This window comes from Amblyomma maculatum, chromosome 9 (genome assembly GCF_055883805.1).
Source record: "Amblyomma maculatum isolate TAMU_Amacu chromosome 9, ASM5588380v1, whole genome shotgun sequence".
Classification (NCBI taxonomy): Eukaryota; Metazoa; Arthropoda; class Arachnida; order Ixodida; family Ixodidae; genus Amblyomma; species Amblyomma maculatum.
The window spans coordinates 122,023,682-122,049,687 of record NC_139352.1 but is presented as its reverse complement, the minus strand read 5'-3'; the positions used below and the strand labels follow the sequence as shown (position 1 = coordinate 122,049,687).

Sequence of the window (26,006 nt, the reverse complement as noted above, 5' to 3'; positions counted from 1 at the left end):
ATGTGCTTGATATATCCTCTTCACTGGCTGTCGTGCTGCATGTATATTACGTGTGCAAAATCCGGCAAAGCAGCGGTAGTGATCGGTTAATGTGATATATGATAAAAACGATCAACAGTGAAAATTCCTAACTGGAAATTTTGTGACTATATTCTGCAATTTAGTGCAAAGGACGAGATTGCTGCACATATTGGTTATTTTAATGTAAAGTGCTTGCCCGATTAGTGAACCGCATGCAAAGGTGATGACAAGACCTCCGCTCATACACACATGCTTCATCTATGTCAAACAATGAACAAGAAGCAAATCAGCAGTGGAGCGCATCAATCTGCTAAAATTGTCAAAGAATTCTTCAACTATAGGTAGCAACATTAGAATAACAAAACTGGTATGTCAGTTGTATTAATGCTTGTGTTACATAAGTAATAGCTGATCTTTTCAATGTTATAATATGCTGTTATAAGTTGACAAATAATATTGTTATGCTGTATTATAAACATGAATTTAACATTACAAAGAAAAATTGCTTTGATATATAGTGTACTCCACATTATACGGTTTCAATAATAACTATAAAACAACATAATAAAAATATACTTCAAGCAGTACAGGTTGCAGAATTTTGCCGCTTTCTTTATTACCGCAAATACATTTTTAAATAAAAGTATAATTTGCACCTAAATCTCTTAAATTCTGCCTGAAACAGAGCGCATGCACAAATATATATATAATTTTGTTATAAAGGTTTGCTTACTATACCACCCCTCTTTTTTCTGTTTACATGAACAATCAAGGAGAAGGCTTCTGTACTCATTTTCACCAAATCTTATATGAACCACCTGGTCTGATGACATACGTTTAACATCACAAGTAAAGGCTCTTAATGATGGCATGGTATGTTGTATGCTTGGCTCTATGCATATGGTATCCATATGGACGATGCATCGAGTTGCATGTTGTTTAGTGTTGTGCAGTTCATATGTCACTATGACTGTTGTTGCACTCTAGCTGCAAATTTTCTAGCTGTTTGACTGGAAATGTCAATTTTCCATCAGGAAGTAAAAACATTCCTGATCAACAGGTTTTCCAGTGCAATATATAATTCAGCTCGAAAAATATGTCATTCTGGAAGAAATATATATGGTTTCCAGCTGGAAAGAAGTGATCTTCAGTTCAACAGTCCAGCTGTAAATGGGGCTCTTTTTTATTATTTTTTCACTAGGCAATTCAAATCAATTGAAAGCAATTCATGTTTATTCTCAACATTTCATTTACAGACTCTCTGACAGAAAGCTGTAGAGACAGCTTAAGGACGAGGTCAAGGAAGCAACAGAATTGTTCAAAGAAGTTTCTAGCAAAGACATTCAGCTTTGCATGCATATAAATGAAAAATGAACCAAAGTAACTGACAATATGCAACATTACTATATGTACAATAATATAGAAAAATGCACAAAAAAGTCCCATTTTTAGGTTGAATGAATTAGGTATCATATTGCACAATAAAATAGAAGAACAGGTCACTCTAGAAACATATTGAACACAAAACTTTATGTGTGACTGTCATATGACAGGGATTGGAAAGATAGTAAAGAGTGAAGAAGGTAATTAGTTTGGTAATGTATCATCCCTTTTTCATAGGCACATGTTAAAAATATTGAAACATAGTGCTTCCCCTGATTGGGTCATTAAAAATTGACATTTTTCATAAGCAAAGTCGAATTGATAAAAAAGATTGTAATGATATTCACAGTTTGATGCTGAATGCATGATAACCTCTGTTGAAGGATGCAAATACAATACATTGTTTATGCAACTACGTAGCACCAAACATTAGAATGATGTTACAAAATTGTTAACTTGCCTGAAGGTTGCCTAACGTTCTGTCACATAGTTGTAACATTCAAAAGAAACATTATATTATTAATAACTGCCAAATATTATAATAATGTTATATAATGTTTTATGTTGCATATTGCAAACATTACTTTAATGTTACAAACAAATGTTATTCTAATATTGTCTGCTAAATATTAAATAATATTTGGATCATAAATATATAAAGCAACATAGAATATACATTTTGAACACTAAGTCCCAGCACTTTTGGCCTTTTTCTTCCAGTAACCATGTTTTTTCAATAACATATTTCTTTTCAACTAGAGCTTTGAAATTATGCCTGCCGTAGAATGAAAGCAGCCCTAATATTTTGTTAGAGAGTTTTGATTATTATTCATTCGTCACTATGACTCCTTGCACACCCATCGGCTATGGATATAAAAGCATGACTCTAAATGACTTGTTCAGAGGTGAGTGTAGAAGTTGTGCTGTTATATGTAGTTGTGCTGTATTGTGGTCTTTGCAAAGCGCGCAAGCTGTGTACCATCGTGAGCGGGCCTACATGCTCGGCAAGGTTACTCTACACTTTCACGAATGTTACATTTATGTTGCATACAAGTTAGATTTATATTAATTAAATGTTTATCAACACATTATACCAGCCTAATATGTCCCCTATTGCTAAAATATTTCAAATAAAGACACTGATAACATCAAAATAATGTTCAAATGAAACAAAAATGTTACATTGCTCCAATATTTTGGTGCTCCCTGGGAAATAACTTTCTTTTCTAGACGCAGAAGTGTACTTGGTGTCTATCATTAGTAGTTGCCCCCCATATATCAGCGTGCAATAGTTAAGGTGGGAACAGAATATGACATGGCAAAGTTCTATAGGGGTCAAAAAGAGATATACCAGGTCTGAAAGATGGTGCGAATCAAAAATATATATCTTGGAGGCATAGTATTCTATAGGGAACATGGGACAATGACTTTCTTTCTTGACCTGGCTGCAAAATGGGAGCTAAGAGGTCATATAATGCAGGCCTTGAAAGCACTGATTCAGGTTGAATGAACCCTTTAATAGTAAAGTCACGATCGGACCAGCAATATATATTGCTGGTCCGATCATGACTTTATATTGACTATATAAGGGTCTTTACTAAATCAGTATAATTGTGATGATATATATGGCGCAGATGTGCTGTCTATTATAAATGGCTTAATAAATATATATGTGTTGCTGCTTTATAAAAATAAAACACTCTAAAATACCTTCCATCTCTCTCAAATCTTTATGCGCAATTTTCTTTCTTTTTTTTTTTCGGCTATAAGATTTTTTTTTACATCTCGTGGAAGCATACCTCAAGCATGCATACACAACAATCGAATACAACTGAGTTTGATTTCATGTGAAAACCAAAGCCTTGCAAGAACACAGCATCACTTTCCGCTGTTTGTCATCGAAGAGGCAATCAACGAGAAATGCACGCGACAGCCAAGTGAAGCAAAGGCGTTCCGCATTCATGCACTAATTCTTGCCACCGCATGCCTCGCACTGCACAATAATTGTTGTGAACGTCAGGCCGTTTCGTTCCTTCCGTACTTCTCGCTGCCCATTTGCTCTCCGAATGAACCGCGCCACCTTCTTTCCACATTCCTTTGTTTTCTTTGTTTTGTTTTTTTCCTACACACCGCATGCTTTCCCTCACAGCTCCGAGGCCTACGTAAAGTTAGCTTCTTAGCACAGCTGAAAGTCTAGTGGTAAAGCCAGTTTAAGAAAACTTTGCCTCGCGATTTTGTATCGCGCGTGCGGCGATGTCATTTCATGGGAAGTACGTCGCCGCTGCCAGATACTATATATAACCGATTCTTGTCAAAAATGTCTTTACTATAAAAGTTCAAATATTTACAGTCGTCTACTGAACATGAATTGGGACTTGAGTTTTACAATTAACTCCGAGTTTGCTACAGCGAGGTTACTGTTATCACTTCAGTTCAATTGGTCATTTGGTCGGGTCGGATGCGAATTTTTTTTTTTATTTCAAGGTGAAATTAGAAAGCAAGAGCTAGGCCTGTTTATCTTAAATTGCTTGAAACATACCAGTCCCATTAATATTTTAAATAGTATATTTTCCAAGTGCTGTACTGGAAGCTAGCTTCATTTTCGGCTGCAAATATAAATGAAGTAATTGCAGTACGCAAACTGGTAGATTACTGCTTCATATCTTAACCATAAAATGAATAAATGAGCATTATATATTTTCCACTTGGCCACAACAGCTTGCACAATTGGTACTGTTCACGCCATGGACATTTCCGCCAGGGACATAAGAAAAGCAGCTGCTGTGGAAGAATAGAACCTCAGATAATATACTAGCCGGTATTTGAATACAAATAATCTCATATTTAAGGAAAAAAAAAATGTGCTGTATGAGCTGTATAACTGTCCCCGGCTATTAATCTAATTACTTTCTTTTGAAGCATTAGTACCTTATTAATGTTAGTGCTTTATGTGATGGTCCAGACCAAATGGCAATAGTTAAGATAAGATTGAAATATTGTGTTGTAGATTATCAACTTTAGATTTGGAGAAAACTCTCAGTGACACCTGCAAAGGATGCCAACAGACTGTGACACTTTCTTTGCAATATATGTAATCTGTTCTGTTCCTTTCATATGTGCATCAAAAATAACAGCAAATGATTTAAAGCTGTCGATAATTTCTATTGTATTATTAAGTTTTAAGGTAAGTAAAATGAGTGCTGATAAAGTTCCTTTAAAGTTTAAAGGTCAAAAGAAAACTGTTTTAAATTTCTTACTATCGACAATTAACAAGTTCATTTGATATTAACCATCTGTTTAATGACTGAAGAACAATGTTCCCTCTTTTTAATAGGTTACCTGTGGATGAGTCAGTAAGAAAAAGCTTGTATCATCAGCTTACAGAACATTGAAAGCAAGTTTATATAACCATATCATTAATATAAGCACTAAAAAGAAACGGACCCAGAGGGCTACCCTGGGAAGCTCCACATTGTATAGTTTTTAAACCAGACAGGTTACCATCAGTACAGACAGCCTGTTTACGCCGACTATATGAGAGAAACAGATTAAGAAGAGAGCCGCGGATGCCATACCTTTTAAGTTTATGAAGTAATATGTTATGACTGAGGAGTTCATGCATTTTACCAAAGTCTACAAACATGCCTAGCATTGTGTTCTTACATTCAAAACCCTGTAAAATAATTTCATTTTGCAGCAGCTGAGCAGATTCAGTGGACCATCGTTTGCAAAAGCCGAACTGATTGTCATTAATAGTAAAGAGTGTTTATCGAAGAGTTCTCAGTTTTTTTAACTATAACTTTCTCTAGAGCTTTTGAAAAAAAACAAAAACGGTCGAATGAAAATTGGTCGGCAGTTATATATTTCATTCTTATCTCCTCCCTTAAAGATTACTGAAACCTTGGAAGACAGGAATGAACGGCTCAGAAATGACGAAGACACAATTCATCATTCCTTTCCTTGAAGGAATAACCAAACAAATGAGTGCTCACCAAGCATATCGTTGTTTGTTGCCATATGTGCCCCTATCCATTTTTGTGTGCTGTCATCCTCTCATGCAAAACAAAACTGTTCAATCTGCTAAATTAGTGAGCTTCATTTCTTGTCATATGGAACAAATAATTTGTTCTCAAATTGCTTCACATCAACACATTCTGGCAGTTGACCTGTAGCTGCCTGGCTGTGCCAAGCAGCCACTACCTGACACAGAAAGCTTGATGCAAGAACCCTCCTGCACTGGACATAATTATATGCTGCATCAAGTGGTGAACAAAGCTCAGTGTTTCTAAATGCAAGTTACCAATTAGTACTATCGATATTATCATATACATTCTGTCAGAATCAGTAAAACTGTACGCTCTAGAACATGCATGGCACAGTGAAGTGAAACTGCAATTCCATCTTGCCTCCCATATATGACTTTGCTTTTTTTCATTTGATGTGCGTATGTCTATATATAGTTCAATCCACATGGTAAGTATAAGTATTTAAATAGCACCTCAACAGCTCAGTGACTGGGCGCTCGACTGCTCTATCCAAGAATATGGGATCGAATCATGGCTGTGGAAACTGCTTTTTGGCAGCAAGAAAAGCAAGGTGCCCATGTGCTCTGCGATGTCAGTGCACAGGTGGTAAAAATTTACAAAGCCCTCCACTACAGCATGTGGCATAGCCCGAGTCCCTCTGGGATGTTAAAGCTCATAAACCGACTCAAACCTATTACTAAGAGCAATTTTAGTACGCTCAAATCAATGTGCTTGATATGTCCGCCATCTTAAATGTATGTCAAATTCAGCTGCCTGTGAAACAGCGTGTATTAATATGACTACAATGCAGATGTTTTAAAACACTAAATATCTCAGAGTTTCTTTTAGGCAATGAAAATGTACAACACAGCATGCCTCTCCAGGGCATGCAAGTTTCAAGTTACATATCATTAGCATAACCACATTCACTATACAGGATAAAGGCCTCTAGTTTCTCTCCAACTAACCCTCTCCAATGTAAACTATGCTTTATCCCTACAGGCTGTCTACTTCCTAAGCCCACCTGGCTATCTGGGTCCCCTTGGTAATATATATTTTCCTAGAATTCATTCCTTTACAACTAACTGCTGAATACCTTGCCTTTGACTTCCCGCTTGTTCACTAATCCACTAGGCTCTCTTCCTACCTTTGCTTGTGGTGTTCTCTTCCTTGTCCCTGTCCTGTGTGCACTGGTAATTTTCCAACATTCAATTTCAAGTCTTTTTGTCATCCTCCAAGTTTCTATCTTATCAGTGGTCACAAGCAAGGTATCATGCTTGCCTTTTGAGACATATAGATTACCTGCTAGTGCTGATTTCAGTGGGAATATACTTGTCAGATGCACTACACTAGCATTACAATAAATGTGCAACTCACAATAGTCCACATTATTATTTTAGACACATCAAAAGATTATCACAAGCAGAGCTTAAAGTCAGGGGGGTGTCGCGGCGTCCAAGAACCCTCACCAGTTTTTACGAGAGGTCTGAGACTTGAATATATTGGGTGTCCAGCACTGCACGAATATGAAGCAGGTGCAACCTTTTATTCTTCTCAGTGGCAATCAGAGAATGCTTATGATTGTTAGAAAATTTTGCAGCAAGTTGTTTTAAGAATTATTGCTTTGTTTTAGTAAGAATCAGAATTTCTAAAATCTGCAATGAAGAAAACAAAGGTCAGTCCCTCTACACAGAGGCTGGAACTAGTTAAGTTATTCTACACACATACCATCTCTTCGATTTTGCTGGTTCAGTGCACACTGTGTTTTAGGTGCTGGCTGAGCAAATTGTCAATATGCTTACACAATATTATTCAGATGTTGTACTCGTCACCAGTCAAACAGACCAAGCTGGTAGTTCTTACAATATTTCTTGCTAATTGTCAATGGGTTCACTTGAAGTGTAAAAATTATAGAATATATTTTTCCTACCTAGTTGATTTTACATTTAAAGTGCGATTAAGATTGTGCTTCCTGTGTAAAGTGTTTTAAAGAACATAGCACTCTCGCTGCTCCTATAAAGTTTACTCAAATACATTTATTTGCAAAATTTCTATTTAAACTTATTTACTCTTATAAAGTTTTCTTCGCAACCAGACAGTCAGAAATTCAGTTCTCTATGTGAACTGTGCTACAAGATAGTGGTTTCAGGAAACAATATTACATATGTTACAAGTGCTAACGCTTTGTTGTTTCACTATAAGCTGCTTTATGTCACATATTGTTTGTCGATCATGCTTGCAGAGCACAGGGATTAATTTTTTCGGGTGCATGTCATAAAATGATCACGAAAACCTCCTTCGTATATAATATGATCGTATATAATATGCTCGAATTTCTAGAGTACCCTCTCTGACAGAGCCAGACTTTAAGCACTGAAAGTAATTCATTCATTTCAAAATTACTTTTGCTAAAGTGAATAACTGCTGTTTCTATACATCATATCATGCACTCCCGGTACGATGCTAAGAAAGCAGTAATGACATATGCGGCAAGCCTGTCCCACAGTGATGGATGAACAAAAAAATACAGAATTGAGTAGAACTGTGTGTCCAAGGGTCACAACCATTCTCTAAGCAGGTACATGTAAGGCGTCGAGGGTCCATCGAAGCGACAGCGGTGCAAAATGGTTGAAGGTCAAAACTAGTTGAAAGTGCGCAGTAACACTCACTGTTGCATACTGGCTATAGGCACAGTGCCGCTTTGTTACACTTGTCATCATGGGCGAAAAAGGAGTTGGGGGGGGGGGGGGGGAAGAGACAGGCGGAAATGTTCATGGTGTGAAAATTACCCAGCGCAAGCTGCCATGGTCCCGCGAACATGGAATCTATAAATCATATCATTCAGTGGCTTAGAACGGTGGAAGCAGCTCGCCGCGAGAGCAAGGCACCGAGTTTGCCTCTTATTACTTCTTTGAGTGCAATGAATGTGGCGAGTGTTTGACCATGATTCTGTTTTTGTTGTTTTGTTGCCATTGTCATATTTTTAATAGCCTGTTATGTAGGAAAAGGAGAGGGAATAGTTTCACTGGATAGAATTTGGCGGTAAGATGAAAGAATGTGCTCTAGTGTCTGGGGAAAAGTTTTGTTCACAAGCTTTACTTAGTTTCTATACGGATGAAATCCAGACAGTAAATGAGAAGGAATTTGCTCTGCAGAGGTAATTGTAATGTTACTACTTTTTGGGAGCAGTAATTAGTAATTTCATTACATTTTTAACACTGCTTGCAAGTAATTGGTAATGTAATTAAACTGCTTTTGAACAGTAATTTTGCCAAGTATGGTGCCAATTTAACCCAGACAAAAAAAAAAAAGATACCATTATGTCTATTAGGAATGAAGTAGATTAAATAAGACATGCCAGCTGGACTTGTGAATGTAATCATGTAGCTCAAATGGTTTTTCTACTTCTGATTGGCAATCACATTGGAACATTCAATTAGAAGGCCCTGTTGAACATTCAATAAACAAATGTTGCAACTTAAACTGCTGTGTAGTTTGCATAATTTCTACGACCACAGCAGTTGATTAAACGAAGTAACTTTGATCCCTGAAGATCTGCTACTAAGTAGGGTCCAATGTGCGAGGTCCCAAAAAGAAAAGATTGTGTCAACTCTTCCGGTATATATGTAGGTTCGTATGGTTTATGTGTCATATGCATGCTTGCCTGTCGCCTGCTTGGAGCTGCCATTTCAGGTCAGTGCCGGCAGAATAAGCATTAAGATTGGAAGCCTTAGCTGAACTGCCCAACTGGAATGTTCAATTTAATCAAATTGGAGCTTCGAGTCTGTTCCAAAAGCGTGTTTAGAAACTGATTTCCATGGAAATCATTTTTTTTTTTTTTTTTCACACAAGAACAAGCCAAAAGACTGCACTGCACTGACTTGACAAATATCTAAAAGATGGCAACTTTATTGAAATATGGGCGGAGAGGCTCCGCAAGAAGGGCTGAGTTATTTCAGATACAAGGCATATACTGCAGAGTACAAGTGCACCTTCCAAAAACAGGAGTCTGCATTATGTCCCGTTTTTGCTGACCTACCAACATAGCTTGATCAGCCACACTGCTGAGCCACAATGCAAACCCAATTCGCGCTCATACATGTAGTTTTATGTAAGTACCAAAAGCAACCTCAAATATTCACCAGCTGTTCCTGACTGCAGTTCCTTTTTGACAGGCGATTCTATCAAATTGTTTTTCACGAAATTCTAGCACTGAATTGATTGCGGACGAGTAGCCTAGCTGGCCGCAGAACGATTTCGGAGATAACTGCAGTGCCTTAACGTACCGCCTGAGAGCTATGGAATAGAACACTGCAGCAACTGCAGTTCTTTCGTATTTGAAGGCGGAATACGAAGACAACGAGATAAGCAGCCCACGGGGAGACGAATTTCCTTGCGTCGAGTGAAGTGCACAATGCACAGCCGAACCCGAAGCCCAGAACGAAGCTAGAAAAAAAACTTCCTCTGCAGCTGCATGTCACAATCAAGCGCGTCCAAACTCCGTCATTCTGCGCGCAATGCTGACCAAGGTAGATGTAGTAGATGGGCATGAACGGGCCTTTAAGCAGACCTAAAGCAGCGCCCACCCACACGCTCCTCCACTCCTGGCACTCCTGGCGCTCGCCAGCGCGACCAACGCGCCAAACCGCCAAACGCCGACGCTACCGATCACTACATAAGTAAAAATTATTAAAAAACTGGACAGTAATCATTTCTTTACCAACAATTTAAGTTTTAAATAAGAATTATAAAGGTTTTACTTGCTGTCATGCACATTTTTTTCTTTGCTTAGTTTATGATGACGTAGTGTGACGTATTTTATGCGTGGCAGCAGCAGCCTGCTAGTGCCACGGGCGTGGCTCTAGCCTCGGCCTTTTATGGCCCCCACTGCGGCGTGACGAGCGCTCGACCCAATGCTGTCTGCGTTTGACCCAATTCTCAAACTCTGCTGCTCCTCTAAACCCAAGAGCAACGACGCAACGCGGCTTGGGGGCCCAGAGTCTTGGGTCCCCAATTCTAAAAGTCTCTATTAGCAGCATGGCGCATTGTGGCGCAGCACGGGAAGACACAATGGTTTTGAATTCGGACATCATCAAAGTGGAGCCATAGAGCTTTCATCATCAGGAACGTTGTAAACTTCGGCTGTGGATCATGGTTCGGACCAGCGGACGGAGACCCGAGGACGACGAGCAGCGTAGGCGCGGTGTGTTCCATGCAGTGATAACTAAAAGATGACCCTTCGTTTAGGACTCCATACGGGTGTTGTAGCTAGAACGCAGCTCAGGGCTTATTCCGAAGCACACGTCTCTGGCAAGGCTGTAAACAACCTAATATTTGAGACGGGGCCTGCTGTCCTAAAACGACTAGCGTACTGCAGCTTTTTTCAGATGCCTGCGGCTGTTTCGTTGGTGATACTCTGACGATGCGCGAGTGCTGCCATGGCTTTGTGAAAACTTTCAAAAGCTGCATTTCAAAATGCGCAAAATAAGAAAGCTAGATAATGCAACCATAGTACATGCTCTCTAGGTAAGTATGAACTTCATGCTGCAAACTGAATTATAGCTCAATTATTCAGCAATCTTGATTCAAATGTAATTGCGTGAAATGTAGGGACAAGGAAGAAATAATTAAGCCACCATTTTCGACAACTGCACAAATGTAACGAGCGCTCATATTTTGCACAGTTTTGCATAAAGTTCTCACAAGCAAACTTCTTTCACCTCCCAGTTATGAGCATGCATTGTGTGCCCGTTATTGCTTCCAAAGCATTTTATTACACCAGTACAATTAGTCATACCTTGCTAACAGGTACACATTGATTCTAGACTCAAACTGCCTCATAAAAAGTTTCCTGTTATCAGAAATCTTGATGAAACAAAGATTAAATGCAGTGTCAAGCCAAGTTTGTAGCAGTCAATTGTTCAGTTCTTTCATGTGCAATATCGTGGTTGACATTTCATGCAAATGATTTAACACCTTGACGTGCCTAGTGAGTTATGACAAAACATGGTATAGGCTACATTCATATCTTTACAGTGGAACTGTGTTTGTTAAATAAGTGTCTCGTCTCGCATATAATTGCTGTAGAATTGTTACTGAAAGGGCCCACGAAAAGCCATTTATTAAAACTAGAAAACGCGTGCAAGCAATCAGTACCTCTGCAATGCAAACATTTTCAAGCTACCTGCATTAGCACTGATCGTATCGGTGCAAAAAATTACTCTTGTCCCCATCAACTCAGCGCATGCCACCATGCCCTGTCCCGCCTGCCTGCCTGCATCACCTGGGAGTGTCCAGTTATTTTGTGCACCCAGCAGACCCCAATGACATCATTGAAGAGTGAGCGCACGAGAGGCGTCACCTTATTTGATTGCGAGCAGTTGCCAGGAGCACTTTTTAAACATTGTCTGCAAAGCTTTGAAATTTGACTTGAGTGCTCAGAAAGACCACCTCCGTGAACTTCTTGCATTAGAATATTACCATTGAAGCACTCATCAGCTCAGCATGTTTATCAGCTTCAAGCAGGTAGGACAACTTTATAGACTGTGACTGTACTAGCTTAATCAAGCAATTCTTGAAGCTTTGTGAGGGGTGTGACGATACCTCTGAGCATGTCCATCTGCTTCATTCTTTTGCTTGCCTGTGCCAGCAATGAACATGAATTCTTTCCTGCTGAATGATAGTCATAAAGGACCTATGAAAATGTCTTTCTGGGCTGTGTTAAGGGGGGATGAGGGGATCGGAACAAACTTTTTTATTTTTTGACTTAGAGGGATGAAATTTGGCAGGCTGGCTTGAAATAGCATCAAACAGAAAGGTATAAAGTTTCAAAGTGATAGCTTCAGTAGTTTTTATTTTACCATTGTTTATATGTTGGTAACATGTTGCTTGCTCGTGGAAAGCCTAGCATGACAGCAAAATGGGCTATGGGTCTGTAAATGTTCTTAATAGTTACTAAGAAGTGTGGTCTAGGTCAAGATTCTCCTTAAATTTTTTTAAACTTCTCTGCTCTTTTCCTAAATGACTTATTATACATCTTCTCTTTATGATTAGAAGGTATCATGCTCTAATTACTGTGTAATAAAAAAATGGTGAGCCTAAATAGCAAATCTGAGACTGTCTTGATGTAAAGCACATTTCAGCAATTACAACAAGACAAACGGGATAAAAATCCATGCACCCATTGCGATGCTGCGCTTTCCACAAGCAAGGTGGTAAGTTCAAAACGAAGTTTTCAGAAAACAAGCTCGAAAGTTCCAAACTGGCACACACTGTCTAAAATGCTCCTGCACTGTAAAATTTCATGTCTCTGGCAGCAGGCAATTTCTTAGACCTTTGTCCTTTCAAAAGATGGGCTTTGTGCGCCTTCTTAATGCGCTGAGAGTCTTTCTCGGCAGCCCGCTGAAGAGAAAGGGCTCCAGGGCGCAGGCCCAATGTTGTGCACAGGTTTGAATATGCTCTCAGATTGCCTGAGTTGTACTTCAAAATCGCCTCGTGCACTGCTGTTTCCACAGCGAACAGTGAGGCATGCTGGTCTTTCGATAATAGTGACCAAATCACTGAATGGAGGCTCTCAGCCGCATTTTGAGTTTTGCCTCCCCTGCACCGGGCCAGCAACTGAGGGTCTGAGAGGCGCTGGTACACTGGCAGAAGTGCTTCAGCGACCTTCGGTGATAACTTGTACTTGTGAGGGGGTGGTGGTTGTCCTTCTGCCTCTGCTGATCGATATTTGCACCAGCTGAGGGGGCCAGGGGGACACAGCTCATGATGGGGCTCACCATCCGTCGACGTCACATGATAATAGGTCGACATTACTGCCCTTTGCATTTCTTCAACTTCTGAGTGGTTCCGCAGAGCGAGGCCATAGTAGTCAGCCAATTTTTTCATCAGCTGTTGTGTCAGGCCCCCCTTTCCACCTAGTGGCTCTCCTTTTTTAGCCTTGCTGACCAGGGAGCGAAGTGCAGCACCCATCCGTTTTTTCACGTGATTTATGCAGTCCTCTTTGGAGAGCTGCACAAAACCATAAACTTCTTCGTCACACAGAGTGCGGAACATGCGGCTGTCCCCATCACAGACTATGTTTGTGTACCGGAGATCATTCTTGCTCAAAGAGCGCCTGAACAGCTGCAGTGCAGCCTCCACCTCCATTCGCCCAGAATTCACATCAGTGTTTTTCTGGCACTGGTGCTGTTGTTTCCACTCAGCATAAGTGGGGTCACTTTCAGCTGGCTGTCTGCTGCACCCAAGGCAGAAGTTCGAGAGAACCACACAGTCTAACACAAGCCCTGTATGAAACTCAATTACACAGCCTACGCCAGTGTGAGAACTGTGGCCACGTGTCAGCCACGTGCCATCGTACACGACTGTAATATTCTTCGAAAAGGTAGTTTCCATTTCTATGTACACCTTTCTCACTGCCTCTACAGCATCTGCAAAGATGTTGTTTGCAGCTGCTTCTGCAGCAGGCTTGAAGGTTTTTTTTAGATGCTCCTCATATGTTTTGTGATGTAATCCTCTATGTGAAACATTCATGGTGGCCCAGAAGTCATTGAGAGCAGTTGGTCCCTTACCAATGCTCTTTATCGCTTGAATTGATCTGATGTTGATATCAAAGGCTCTAGAACCACTCTGCCTTTGTGAAGACCATTCAGATTGGAGGGCACCACAGGAAATACACGAAAGTACCATCTTCACAGCTAGCCCTAATTTAGTTTCCCGATGCACTGTTAGGCCAGACTGATGACAAATTGGGCAAAGCATGGAACTAATCAGCGAGTTCAAGGCTGCTACTTGCACAAGCATAAATTCCTCTTCTGGAGGTGCGGAAATGGCATCTTCTCTTGAGTCAGTCAGCGCAAACTTGCGCTCCGTAGCTGAAACCGCGCGAAGCGATTCGCAAACACTCGATGCTTGCACCTTTGCCGTTTCCGCGGACACAAATCGTGTTCTGAGGTGAGCTTGAATAGTGCGACGCTCACTGGATGAATATTCGTCACTGCGATGATCGGCCACCGGCGAGTCCGTGGAAGCGAGCGTGCACCCGCGATCGCCGTAACTCGTCGATGGCTCGGCCGCCGGCGCGTCCGCGAAAGCGAGCGCGCACCCGCGAACACCGTAACTCGTCGATGGCATAGGATTGCCTTCACTCGCGGTTGTCGGCTGTGGACACATTTTGGAGTTGAAAAACACATCGCGGAAACGTGTCTCCACTGTGCAGTCAGGCGGTGATGACTGTTGCAAGACCACTTCGCTCGACGAGCTTGTGCCGGGACGCTCGCATACGGTGACATTCACTGGCGTGTCGATCCTCACTGGCGAATTAACGTTGCGCCCACGGCTCAACGTCGAGAAATCGTGGCCCGTCTCACCTTCGCTGGCTGGTGCCTTACCCGACGAACTTGCAGTGGCAAGTCCGTGCACGGCGAGACGCACGTGTGCGGCGACGCTCACTGGCATGTCGATCGTCGCTGGTGAAGTAACATTGCACCCGTGCCTCGACAGCGCAGCACGTTGTTGGTTGTTCTCACAATCGCTGGCTGGTGCCCGACTCGGCATGAGATCGCACAGCACATTGGGAGAGAGATCGCGTAGCACGTTGGGCGCGTACTCCGCCGATTCCGAACGGACGCTCGGCTCGGTAGAACCACCTGTTGATGATCGCCGCTTCTTCCTTGCTGTAACAGGCTTGCGTTTTCGCTTCCCGTAAGCATGCTTTGTCCGGAACTTCTTTTCGAACGTTCGCTGATCCATTGCACGTGGTCGAAGACTCGAAACGCAAGAAAAAGAATTGCTTTCCAGCGGCGGACAAAGCAGACGCTCCTTGCGCTGGCTGCCATTATTGCCGCGGCATCAGCCAATGAGGAGGCGCCTAGCAACACGTCGCGGCGCAGAGCCAATCGGGGCGCGGTATTCATTGGCTGCTTCGTGCTGCCGTCTTGCGGATATTTCTTTTTTGTGCGCTTGCTAGCTGGCGGAGAAGGGAGGGAGGGGTTGGGACAAAGAGCTGAAGAGTCGGGCTTTCCAACGATGCCAAAATGGCGGCGCTCCGTGGCGGGAAAGTCAAGCAGTCATGCCGTGAACTTGGCAGCTTTTTCGCGGTTCGGGAAGAATATCTCGACGCCGGCACCGATAAATATATTTATTTAGACTACTTAGAGTTTGTTTTTTGGTGAAATATTTCAGGACAACATAGAAATAATGTTGTAGATTCCGAAAAGCGCACTTTTCAAAAATCGATTTTTTTCCGCGATTTTCGCGATCTGATCCCCGCATCCCCCCTTAAATGCTTCACAAATTTTCCTGATTGTCGTTGCGTTTGCCACATGTCAAAACCTACTTTCTCAAGCACTGACGCACATTTACCCCCATTTTTCAGTGATATGCTAGGTCTCCTAGGGCACCACTCACATCACACTTGTGTTCAACAGCACCACTTCCACACAGTATTAACATTACAGCGGGCCTGACATAACGGAGACAATGTTTAGTTCGGGGTCATTTCCTTCTTGCATTAACTGGAATAGTCCTTTCCGCTTGCAAAGATAACAATTTCTTTTTCCAACGGATTCCAAGCGTTGCCCTTAAGTGGACTGATGAAGCTAAGACATTTGCAGGGGTCAAGTGGATTCAACTAGTGCAGGACCTGGTTAATTCGAGAAATATGGGAGAGACCTTTGTCCTACCTGGGCCTAGAAGCAGTGTGTCCTACTCAAGATCCAAGGGTCTTGGAGGGCTGGATTCCGATCTCACCCTCTTATCTCAAAGGCAAAGTCTGAGTTTGCAGCACTTGCCAAAGTGGCCATGCCGTATAGTCTTCTGCCATAAAGACAACCCAGTAAGCGCCCGGCCATGACAGCTGCCAACTACTTTCTGACAAAGTTAAAGTGGAAAGACGGGCTAGTTGGTATTGGTATGATGACTGCGGGTACAAAAACACAGGATGAAGGAAGGAGACAGGCGCAGGATGAACGCTTCGTCCTGCATCCTTTGAAGCATTTGCCCTGCGTCTGTCTCCTTTCTTCCTGTGTTTTTTGCACTGAGATGCATATTTTTTTCTGGCAATGGCATGTGATTTTTCGCTCATGATGCTGACACATTCCATAACGCTGACAGCAAATTTTCTGCAAAACACTGCAAAAATTTTGTTTTTAAAATTAAATTTTAAATTTTAAAAGTTTTACAGGCTTCCCACGCGAATTCAGTTGAGTGGTACCTTCTCGTGAGTGCAGAATAAAGCTCGCTCGATGGCCAATTGGCTGCTGTTGCCTTTTTGTCCTACCAAAATGTTTGCTCACCTATGCCAATGTCAAAATGACATTGCGGCAAAGCGAGCCAGTTCCAAATCAAACAGTTTCATGGTGTAGCGCCTTCCCCTGGCTGCGCAAAGACTGCGGCCAAAGCATGGCCGCTGGAAAAATGAAAAAGGACGCCGGCTGGCAGTGGCACTTGAAACCACAGTTGGCTGGTCTGTTCTAGTCTAGATCCTTATCAGCTGTCTCGTCCTTCGCTCCTGAGGTCTTCAGCCTACAATGTATTTGGCCCCTGTTCCTTTTTGCATAATGCCAGCCTTGCCTCGAGCCCAAGTAGCATTTAGCTTCTGCGGCATTGTTTTGATATGATAGCTTAAAGACTTCGTTTTCCAGAAAATCCAGCAACTGCAGCAATATTGATGTGAGCGAAAAATCATGGGCATGCCTCTGGCAGGTAGCAGTTGGCAGGTGAGAAGCCGTGCACTGACTGGTCAGCAGGTTGTCTGTCGCCACGAAGCCACAAGACATGGCCGACTTGGAACTCCTGACTCAAGCAGCTTCTTTGAGATGGAGGGGAAAGTGAGAATCGGACCCACCGGAAGCCTTCTATACTGTAACAAGAATCTCCCATTGATAGCGCAAGCTACAACACCGATGCATCGTATCCTCATCGATCGGAGCAGCCAGCTGGGAGCCCCAACCGAGTGCCGTGCGCCGAGTGGAGTGGTTGGCAGCCATTGTCTCCCTCCTCACACAGAGCAGACAACTGACGTTACATGGCATCTCTTCTCTAGCTGCAACACAGCAGGCCCACACCTGTGTAGCCTAGACTAGTTGAACCTGTTATGCCCATTTAAAAACTGCTAGAGTAATTCATCCGTACTAAACAGGCATGAAACAGATAACGAGTCAAGCACATTACTCCTATGCCATGCAGGCACGTTCTTGGTTGAAGCAGGTCTTTTTAGCTATGGCTGTTGGTGTTTCACGTCATGTAGCTCACGAGTATAAGCTAATGAGTAGGTGTGGGATGATAGTCACAAATTCAGGAATTGGTGATTCAGCGAGTTGTAAAGTAATGAGGATCTGCAGGGGAAGCCATTAAAACTATCGCATTAGGGCTGATGTCTTCCAGTTTTTTTCTCTTTTCTTGCGTTTTTTTTAAGGTTTGATTTTTTTTATTTTTGAGGAAATATGCTAAAAGGAACCTATAAAGGTAATTATTGTCATTGTAATGCAGTACACTTCTAGGATTTTTTTTGTTGGTATTCAAGTCAAATTTTAAATGTCTCACCCCCTTTAATTTACAAATTTCTCAAAATTGCTTTTCGCAGTCTGTTTGGACATCATTTCACGGCCTACTCTTAGCTGCCCCCTACTGACATAAACTTGGCCACGTGGGACCAAATGATGCAGGCGAAATGGGCCACAGTGGGAAATGGTTGTGACATTTTCTTTACTTTTCTCATCGGCATGTGTGGAGTTGAAGGGAAAGGAGGGGCATTATTTTTTACCTCCATCTGTGTTAGTAAAACCAGCTTAAAAATTTGTGTCGTGGAAATGAGTGATGAAATACTGATCGTTAGTGCACCTTTTCTAGCCACAGCAAATACCTTTTCATTGTTCCTTTAATCGAGCTGAACTAGTTCGTTCATTATCACAAAAATGTATGCAGCTTTGCTTTCATCTATTTGTTCCTTCTTTGTTGTGGTTTCCATGCAGCAGTTTTATAACAACTTCATTCCTTTCGTGCACAGACAAGGGTAGGAAAATGAATGGCTCGTGACGACATGCATATGAAAAAAGCCAAAAGTGATTGAAATCAAGTAAAGCATATAGAAATTTTTATTATTGTTGTTTCACAGGATATTCAATGGAAAATTATTACTTTAATCTTTTTTACCTGAAAGATTACGGTGGAAGTAGGAGAGACGGCAACTATATGTAAATAGAGAGATCCAAAGCTACAGCAGTGGCTGTTAAACCTTGTTCGTCCGAGTATACTAATTCGGTTGTGCATAGCCGAATATTGAGATTGCTCACAAGGGTCACCCCCAACCAATGCGGCAATAGGTCTAATACCACAAGTGCAACTTGGAATGCGATTGAGTGGTGAGAGTAGCAGCTGTACCAAAACCCTTTAGTCCTCCTCTAGGAGCACCAAAGGGTTCTAGCCAGAGCCACTGTTAAAGGTATACTGCAGGGAATTTGCAACTTTCTCTGAAATCGCTGAAATTGCATTCGGGAGATGCAGTTATCAAAAGCTGTTTTGTGCACTGCTTTGAGATCATTGTACTGGCAAGTTATATTTTGTAGAAGATGGCTGTAAAAGTGTGAACTTTCCTTAGAACTAGTGCTAGGTAGTTTTTAATGAGGAATTATATACAACTCTGAAAAGTTTTGTTAAGCAAAAGCTGTAAAGAACTGTATTAACACGATAAGTACAAACCATCTTCTCTTGGTCACGTGTCAGTGTATGTTGTGCCTCGAGGCTCCTGTATTGTGCTCTTTCTGTGATGGGTTCCTTGCGACATAGGCAAGTGGCTTTGCCTTATCAGTGACCTTAAAGCAACTCGCACTTCCTTTAGTTTTGCACTTGTACAATCAAGCACAAGAGACGAATTATAGGGTCATTCAGCACTACACATCTTGCATCTACGGTACACCTAATGTGGAAAGCCTGGGAGTGTTGCCAGCAATCTCTCTGTTATGCTTTTCTCACTCCGAATTTTTTTTTTATACTGTCCTCAACAGTTGAAAACGCAGCTGAGTTGATGCAGATAATTTTCGGATAATGATTGGGTTTGTCCGCACATTCACGAAGCATGCTTGGGTAGAAATACAGAAAAATACCGAGTTCTCAATATACACTAACTATCTTAAACGCAGTGGCGAACTGATTGTAATCTTCATTTATCGGAATTTGTTTTTGGCAGAATCACAAAGTGGCAGAAATATGTGTAGGTGGTTTCTTCACATTCACATTCAAGAGACTAACAGACCAAAATGTGTCATAAATTATGATGGAAATGGCAAGCTTTTGCCTTGCAATTGAGGACAGCAGTACAGGAAGCAAAAGGATTTATTTATCACTGAAAATCTTATCAAATGAGCTAGAGTGTTACATTGCTGTGAAACCTTGCCGTTACCGGTGCATCCCACCATATGGCCACATCTCGGTGAAGTATTAGAGTGCACATGATTTTTTCTTTTTCTTTCACGAGTGTTCATGTTCTATTTTAGTTTATGCACTCTCTGGCCATCACTCTGCTGATTATAAATGCTCCCTTCACTTCGCCAGTGAAGTGCGTCTAGCTTCTGTCACTCAGTGGAACCACAATGTTTTGCATTTCTTGGCTGCAATGGCAACCACGGTCATTTAATGCTTGCATAGACTTAGGCATTTGTCAAAGTGCCATAACGTCTGGGTGCGGGAACTCATATATATATTATTCTCTTCTGTAAAAAAAAATGAATGTCTGGCAGCAGAGCTTTCTTTTTATATTAGCTTTCAATACATCCTTTTTGCCCGCCTGTGATTGACATTTTGCTCATTTATCATGGTTTCCAGCTTCTTCATACAAACAAAAGACCAGTAACATCAACTGATGAAAATATTCTTGGTAAAAACTTTTCTACAGCATTTCTAATAAAAATTTCATGGAATGATTACCTTAGAAGTATGTTTTTCATCGTGCCGAAAAGATTAGGTGTTTAAACTTTTGTAAGGTGTGAGAAATGTACTCATTTTGCAAAGCCATTGTTGTTGCACGTTGCAGCCATAAAAAGTTTGCAATCTGCAGTTCTCGTAGGACGTAAATTCACTAAGGTGTAAACAAAAAAAATGAGAGATATAGTTAGCTGAGGAGGAAAAACTCGAAAGCCCATCATATTCTCCACTGTAGCCATAGAAAAAAGTCTAGCTCTTCCGCACGATGACACAGCTAGGCAGCTCCAAATGGCTTTATTAACCACTGGCTGTTTGTGTCACAGGAACACTTTTGTTCCTAATAGAGTGTGCATTAAAAAACGTTTTGCTTTTTGTCCTGTAACTCATTACATGATGGAACTGAAAGAATTTACATTTAAAATAACGCTTAGAAATGAGCTCAGTCCTACTTCACACATTTTGATTCAGTTTTCACTGGTGGCAGCACGCTAACTGTGACTGGTGCATCTGTTGACTAAACTATCAGTGAACAGCAGTTGATGATTTTTTTTATTCTAGGAAGCAGCTAGAAGTTCAATGGCACAAGGTTGGTTCTGTGGGGGGCACGAGGTAAACCAGCAACTTTTGATGTACAGACTGATGTACAGACGTCAGCAAGTCTGCCCGGAGTGCTCGAACACCAACCTGTCGCACAAAGAAAATGAAATTTTTGAGCAGGGGCCCAATTCTAGGAACAATGATGGCGCTATACTGAAGGTGCATAGGCATACTACTTGCACTGACAGCTACACTTTAGCACTAATAGAGCAGCCCAGACAAAATTTCACTTTGTTCGCTCCGCAGCACACCTCTCCAGCATTGTAGACGTGCCAACGACTGCACTAGTGGTGAAAGTGTGTTGCTATTGCTAGGGGGAAGGACTATACAACCAAGGCACAGCAAAAGCCAAATATTATAGTGATTGTGTTCAGCCATTTCGCTGCTAATATGTTATTATTATGCTATTATGAATCAAATCATATAAGAATACCCAAGTACAGATGCAGATCTGCTAAGCGAACTCCAAAGCAGATATCTCAATACCGGTAGCAACCCCAATGCTACCTATGAGTACAAAGGGGTTCCTAATGAAGACTTCGACAGAGAGACCGCGGAAGCGGAAATTTGGGCCGCAATTCGCCATTTACATACTACCTCTCAGCAATTAACGACTTAATGAATGAATATTGGAACAAAGGTGAACTTTCGCAGATGTGGAAACACGTGAAGGTTGTCTTTATTCCTAAACACAAAAAGAAACTAAGCATAGAGAACTTAAGGCCCATCTCTCTTACGTCGTGCTTAGGTAAACTTATGGAACATGTTATTCTAAATAGGCTTTAGAACTACGCAGAAGAGAATGACCTTCTGCCCAGCTCAATGATTGGCTTCAAAACTCAACTCTCTACTCGGGACGTAATGCTTCAGTTGCATGCAGAAGTGATAGATCCCCCTAACAAAACCGGAACCAAAGCGATTTTTGCCTTGGATCTGGAAAAAGCCTTCGGCAATGTCTCTCATGAAGCCATTCTCCAAACCCTCGCCAACATAAACGCAGGGAACAAAACCTTTAATTACATTCCTTCCTTTCTCTCGGGAAGGACTGCGGAGCTAAGTATCGCAGGACTTGCATCGGACAAAATAGCAATAGGAGACAGAGGAACCCCGCAAGGATCAGTCCTCTCTCCCTTCTTGTTCAACCTAGCAATGATAGGTCTGCCTCCCAAACTTGAAGAAATCCAAGATCTTCAACACTCCCTATATGCTGACGATGTCACCTTGTGGGTAGCAAAAGGTTCGGACGCTCACATAGAGGAAACGCTTCAAGAAGCAGTGAATGTAGTCCAGTCATACACTAACCAGATTGGGCTGAAATGCTCACAACATAAGTCTGTACTAGCAGTGAGAAGGAAAACGCAAGACAAAGTACCCATACCCACAGTTGATACTATTACAGTGCTCGGGCTCTACATCCAGAGCAATAGGAAGAGCAATGTTACTATCAACAGGCTGGAAATGACTGCGATAAATCACTAGACTGATACACAGAGTAACGGCAAGAAAGAGGCTGACATTTGTCGTCTTATCCATGCCTTTGTACTAAGTCGATTCACATACTCTGTCCCTTATCTCTGCCTCATTCAATCTGACAAGGAGAAATTAGACACTCATTAGAAGCACCTACAAGGCTGGGCTAGGTCTACCCAGAAACACTGCAACCGAAAAACTTCTCTCACTTGGGATACACAACAATGTAGAGGAGCTGATTGCAGCTACAAAGACTAACAAACTCTAAAGCAGGCAGACAAATTCTCAACCGCATGAGAATTAATGCCGAACCACTAGCCAACCACTAGGACCACTACCAAGAGGAGCTGGCGACAAAATTATCTCCAAACCTGTGCCTAAAAACATGCATCCCTCCTTCCATGAAGGCAGGAGGAAAGCTAGAGCTAGGGCCCTAAACAGAAAATACCGAAATCACGATGGGGTGGTGTATACCGACGCCTTGGATTACTATATGGCTGACGGTGCCGTTGCTATCTTTGTAATTAAGCAGTACAGTAAGTAAATGCGTATCAGCTGCTTCGGTCAAAGTCCGCTACTCGGACCAGGAGGAAGAAGCCGCAATCGCTTTAGCCATCGCTACAGCAGATGCGGACATAATTGTCACTGATTCAAAAACTGCCATACGTAACTTCTCGCGTAGCAGAATATCAAATACTGCCAGAAACAGCCTCGCGGATATCAGACTCGACAGAGAGATAGAACTCATATGGACACCTGCCCACTCAGGGTACCGAGGCAATGAGGCTGCTCATCAACACGCTCGAGGTTTTGTCGGCCGAGCGGTGAGACCTAATGCCGAGGAACTTGAAATGGAAGAATTGCTCACATACAGCGACCTACAGCGACATACCCCTGCCAGCATTTTAGTTCATCGGGACAGTTTGCCCATATGATAACAGTAGCAACTAGTGCAGCTCCCTCATGACTGCATGGGCAGCAAGAGCGCAAGTATGCTGCAAGGGAATACACTGTCAAGGTTAAAACATGCCAAAGTTAATACTTTTCTTGCTTCGTGCACACTGACTACAAATGAATTACTTCTCCTCTATGTGAAAACAGTAATAGACTTTGTTTCATGCATTTTGCCTCGCTTAACTGATCAGTATTAGACACATACCTTCACCAAACATTGCACTTCGGGCTGGTAGCAGAAATAAATGGATTAATATATTGTACCAATAAATTATTATTAAACATTTACCACTTTGTTCGCAAGAAAAAAAAAACATTTTTGCAAATGTGTGTAACATGCAAGGCTGATTTTGTTAATGCCCACATCACATTGACACAGATAAAGTAGCATAGTGTGTACCAGTGAAAAAAGTGATTTCTAGTCTGTGTTTGTGCTAGGCTTTGTTTCTGCTGCTGTCTGCAATCAACAAACTACATTTCTAAGGATTGCATTTGCAAAAGAAAATAGTACTCATATTAAGACATGCTAGGCCGAGGACCTGGGTTCAGTTCCAGCCATAGTGGTCGTTACATATCAATGAAGGTGAAATGCAAGACACACTTGCAATGTCAGTGCACACGAAGAACCTCAAATCAATGGCATTAATGCAGAGCTGTCCACTATGACGTCTCTTATAGGCAGTTTTTCTACATCACTTATGGAAGTTAAACACCATATCCCACACCGAAGGAGGAACAACACTTTCTTTACTGACCAAATAAGTGAAAAAGAAACGAAACTTGCGATTGCCCTGGCCTTTAACCCTGATGCTGAAGGAAAGAAAATGTATTCAGAGGCAGCAGCTGGTGGTGGCAATTTCCACCTGAGCATGGATATTCAATGAATGCTTGTTTTAATCTGAAAGTAAATCTCTAGAAGGAAAATTGTTGAAGGGCGACATCTGCAGGTTTTGTTGATGCTATATTGCCATTTATGACACTGTGAGCACCCTTTCACTCTTATCTACTACCCTGCGAAACTAAAAAGCAAACAAGATAGCTTTGAACAGTGCCACATTGCTGCAATACCTAAGCAACAGCTGCACGAGCTGTTTAAAGCCACTTGCAAAATACACAAATCATTTTCACTACATGCACGGCGGAAGGTGTTTGCACGCAGTAGAGGCACTCAGAAAAGTAATGTATCAGCTTTTGGGGTTGAAGCACAGCTACAAACGGTCGCCTTTATTATTTTTTTATTTTTAAGCAGGCCTTTGCTTCACCGAACGGTTTAGGTGGGGTTCTCACCGAAATACAAAGCGTGCGATAGCATTTCGGAGCCGATTTGCATGTTAACGATATCACAAACCTGCACTGAGAGCCACGACGGGTTTCATGACGCGGCCGTGCACCAGCGATCGAAAACGTGCACAAATAAACCGCATTTAATTGATTCGTGGCAAGACTAGCCACTAGAGCACTAGCCTCATGCAGTCTTTGGGGTAGTCTCGCGGCACATCACGCACGCACATCCAACGGCTAGCAGCAACGTTACTAGAACAAACTCTAGCAGTCAGCACAAGGGATCTTGCGGAAATACAAGGCTTGCGTTCCCTCATAAAATAGATCGCATTTCGGGGCCGATTTGCATGTAAGCGGTATGTAACAAACCTGCGTCTGAGCCACGATCGGGTTTCGTGGAGCGGCCGAACGCCAGCGATTGAATCAATGCACAAATCGCATTTAGTTCATCCGGGCAAGACAAGACGACTAGCCTCATGCGGTCTTTGGAGAAGACTCGCGGCACAAGTATAGCACAAGAGCGCGCACACACATCCACGCGACAACGCGCATCGCACGCTGCCACAACAACACGAGCGCCGAGGCCCATGCCTTGAGTCGCTAGCGTGGAATGGGGGTGCCGGCCGCAGCTCGTAACAGCCAGCCGAAGGCCTCTTCTCCCTCTCCATCTTCGTTTTCCCCCTCGCGCCGCACAAAGCGTAGTTCCGCGTGCCTCCGCTTCATGACGACAAAACTGGCGCTGCTGTTCTCCGCCCGGTAACCGCCCGGTGCTCACCGGCGGATCGTCTGCTACTTGTCGCAATCGCATCGCGCGTTTTGTTAACCTCATTTTTGTTTAAAAACATTACTTATTACTTGCGTTATCAGTCAAAATAGTAGCCGAAACTGAGACTTTTGCGGTCTGGCATTGAAACAATAAACAGACGACACTAGCTACCTGTTTTCTCGTCTGTTTGCTGTCTGTCATCGTCCACATGCAAGCGCCGTAGCGGAGCAGGCGCTGCGCTTTTTGTGAGAAGTGATCGGAATGAAGACCAAAAAGGACACAACTTATTTCGCACCCTTGTGCAAATCCGGCGACAAGTCATCGAGAAAAGGACTGAAAGTCTCGCTGTTTTCGGCGCCACGGGATCCCGAACTGTTCAAAAGGTGGGAGCTTGCTCTTCATCGTGCCGACAAGAGGTTGCAGCCACACTCCGTTGTGTGTGAGCGGCATTTTGACCAAGAGTGTATCGAACGGGATTACAAATATATGATAGAAGGCAACGTTGTTAGCCTCCCACGTTCTCACCCACGATTGACGAAAGATGCCGTGCCTTCTGCCCTGCCCGATGCTCCTGCTTACCTGTCAAGAAA

General features: G+C 42.3%; 1 protein-coding gene and 1 long non-coding RNA gene across 2 annotated transcripts; both read right to left on the bottom strand.

The window, feature by feature from the left end:
* Positions 1–12,490: 12,490 nt before the first annotated feature.
* On the bottom strand, positions 12,491–15,697 carry LOC146180289 (uncharacterized). Its single transcript, XM_084579504.1, has one exon. The coding sequence runs from the start codon at positions 15,177–15,179 to the stop codon at positions 12,705–12,707; it is 2,475 nt and encodes an 824-aa protein (XP_084435630.1). The 5' UTR covers positions 15,180–15,697; the 3' UTR covers positions 12,491–12,704.
* Positions 15,698–19,742: 4,045 nt separating this feature from the next.
* Positions 19,743–25,260, bottom strand: LOC146180288 (uncharacterized). Its single transcript, XR_014700813.1, has 2 exons — positions 25,020–25,260; positions 19,743–21,032 (listed from the first exon to the last, which is right to left on the bottom strand). It is a non-coding gene; the product is annotated as an uncharacterized LOC146180288 (long non-coding RNA).
* Between the last annotated feature and the right edge of the window lie 746 nt (positions 25,261–26,006).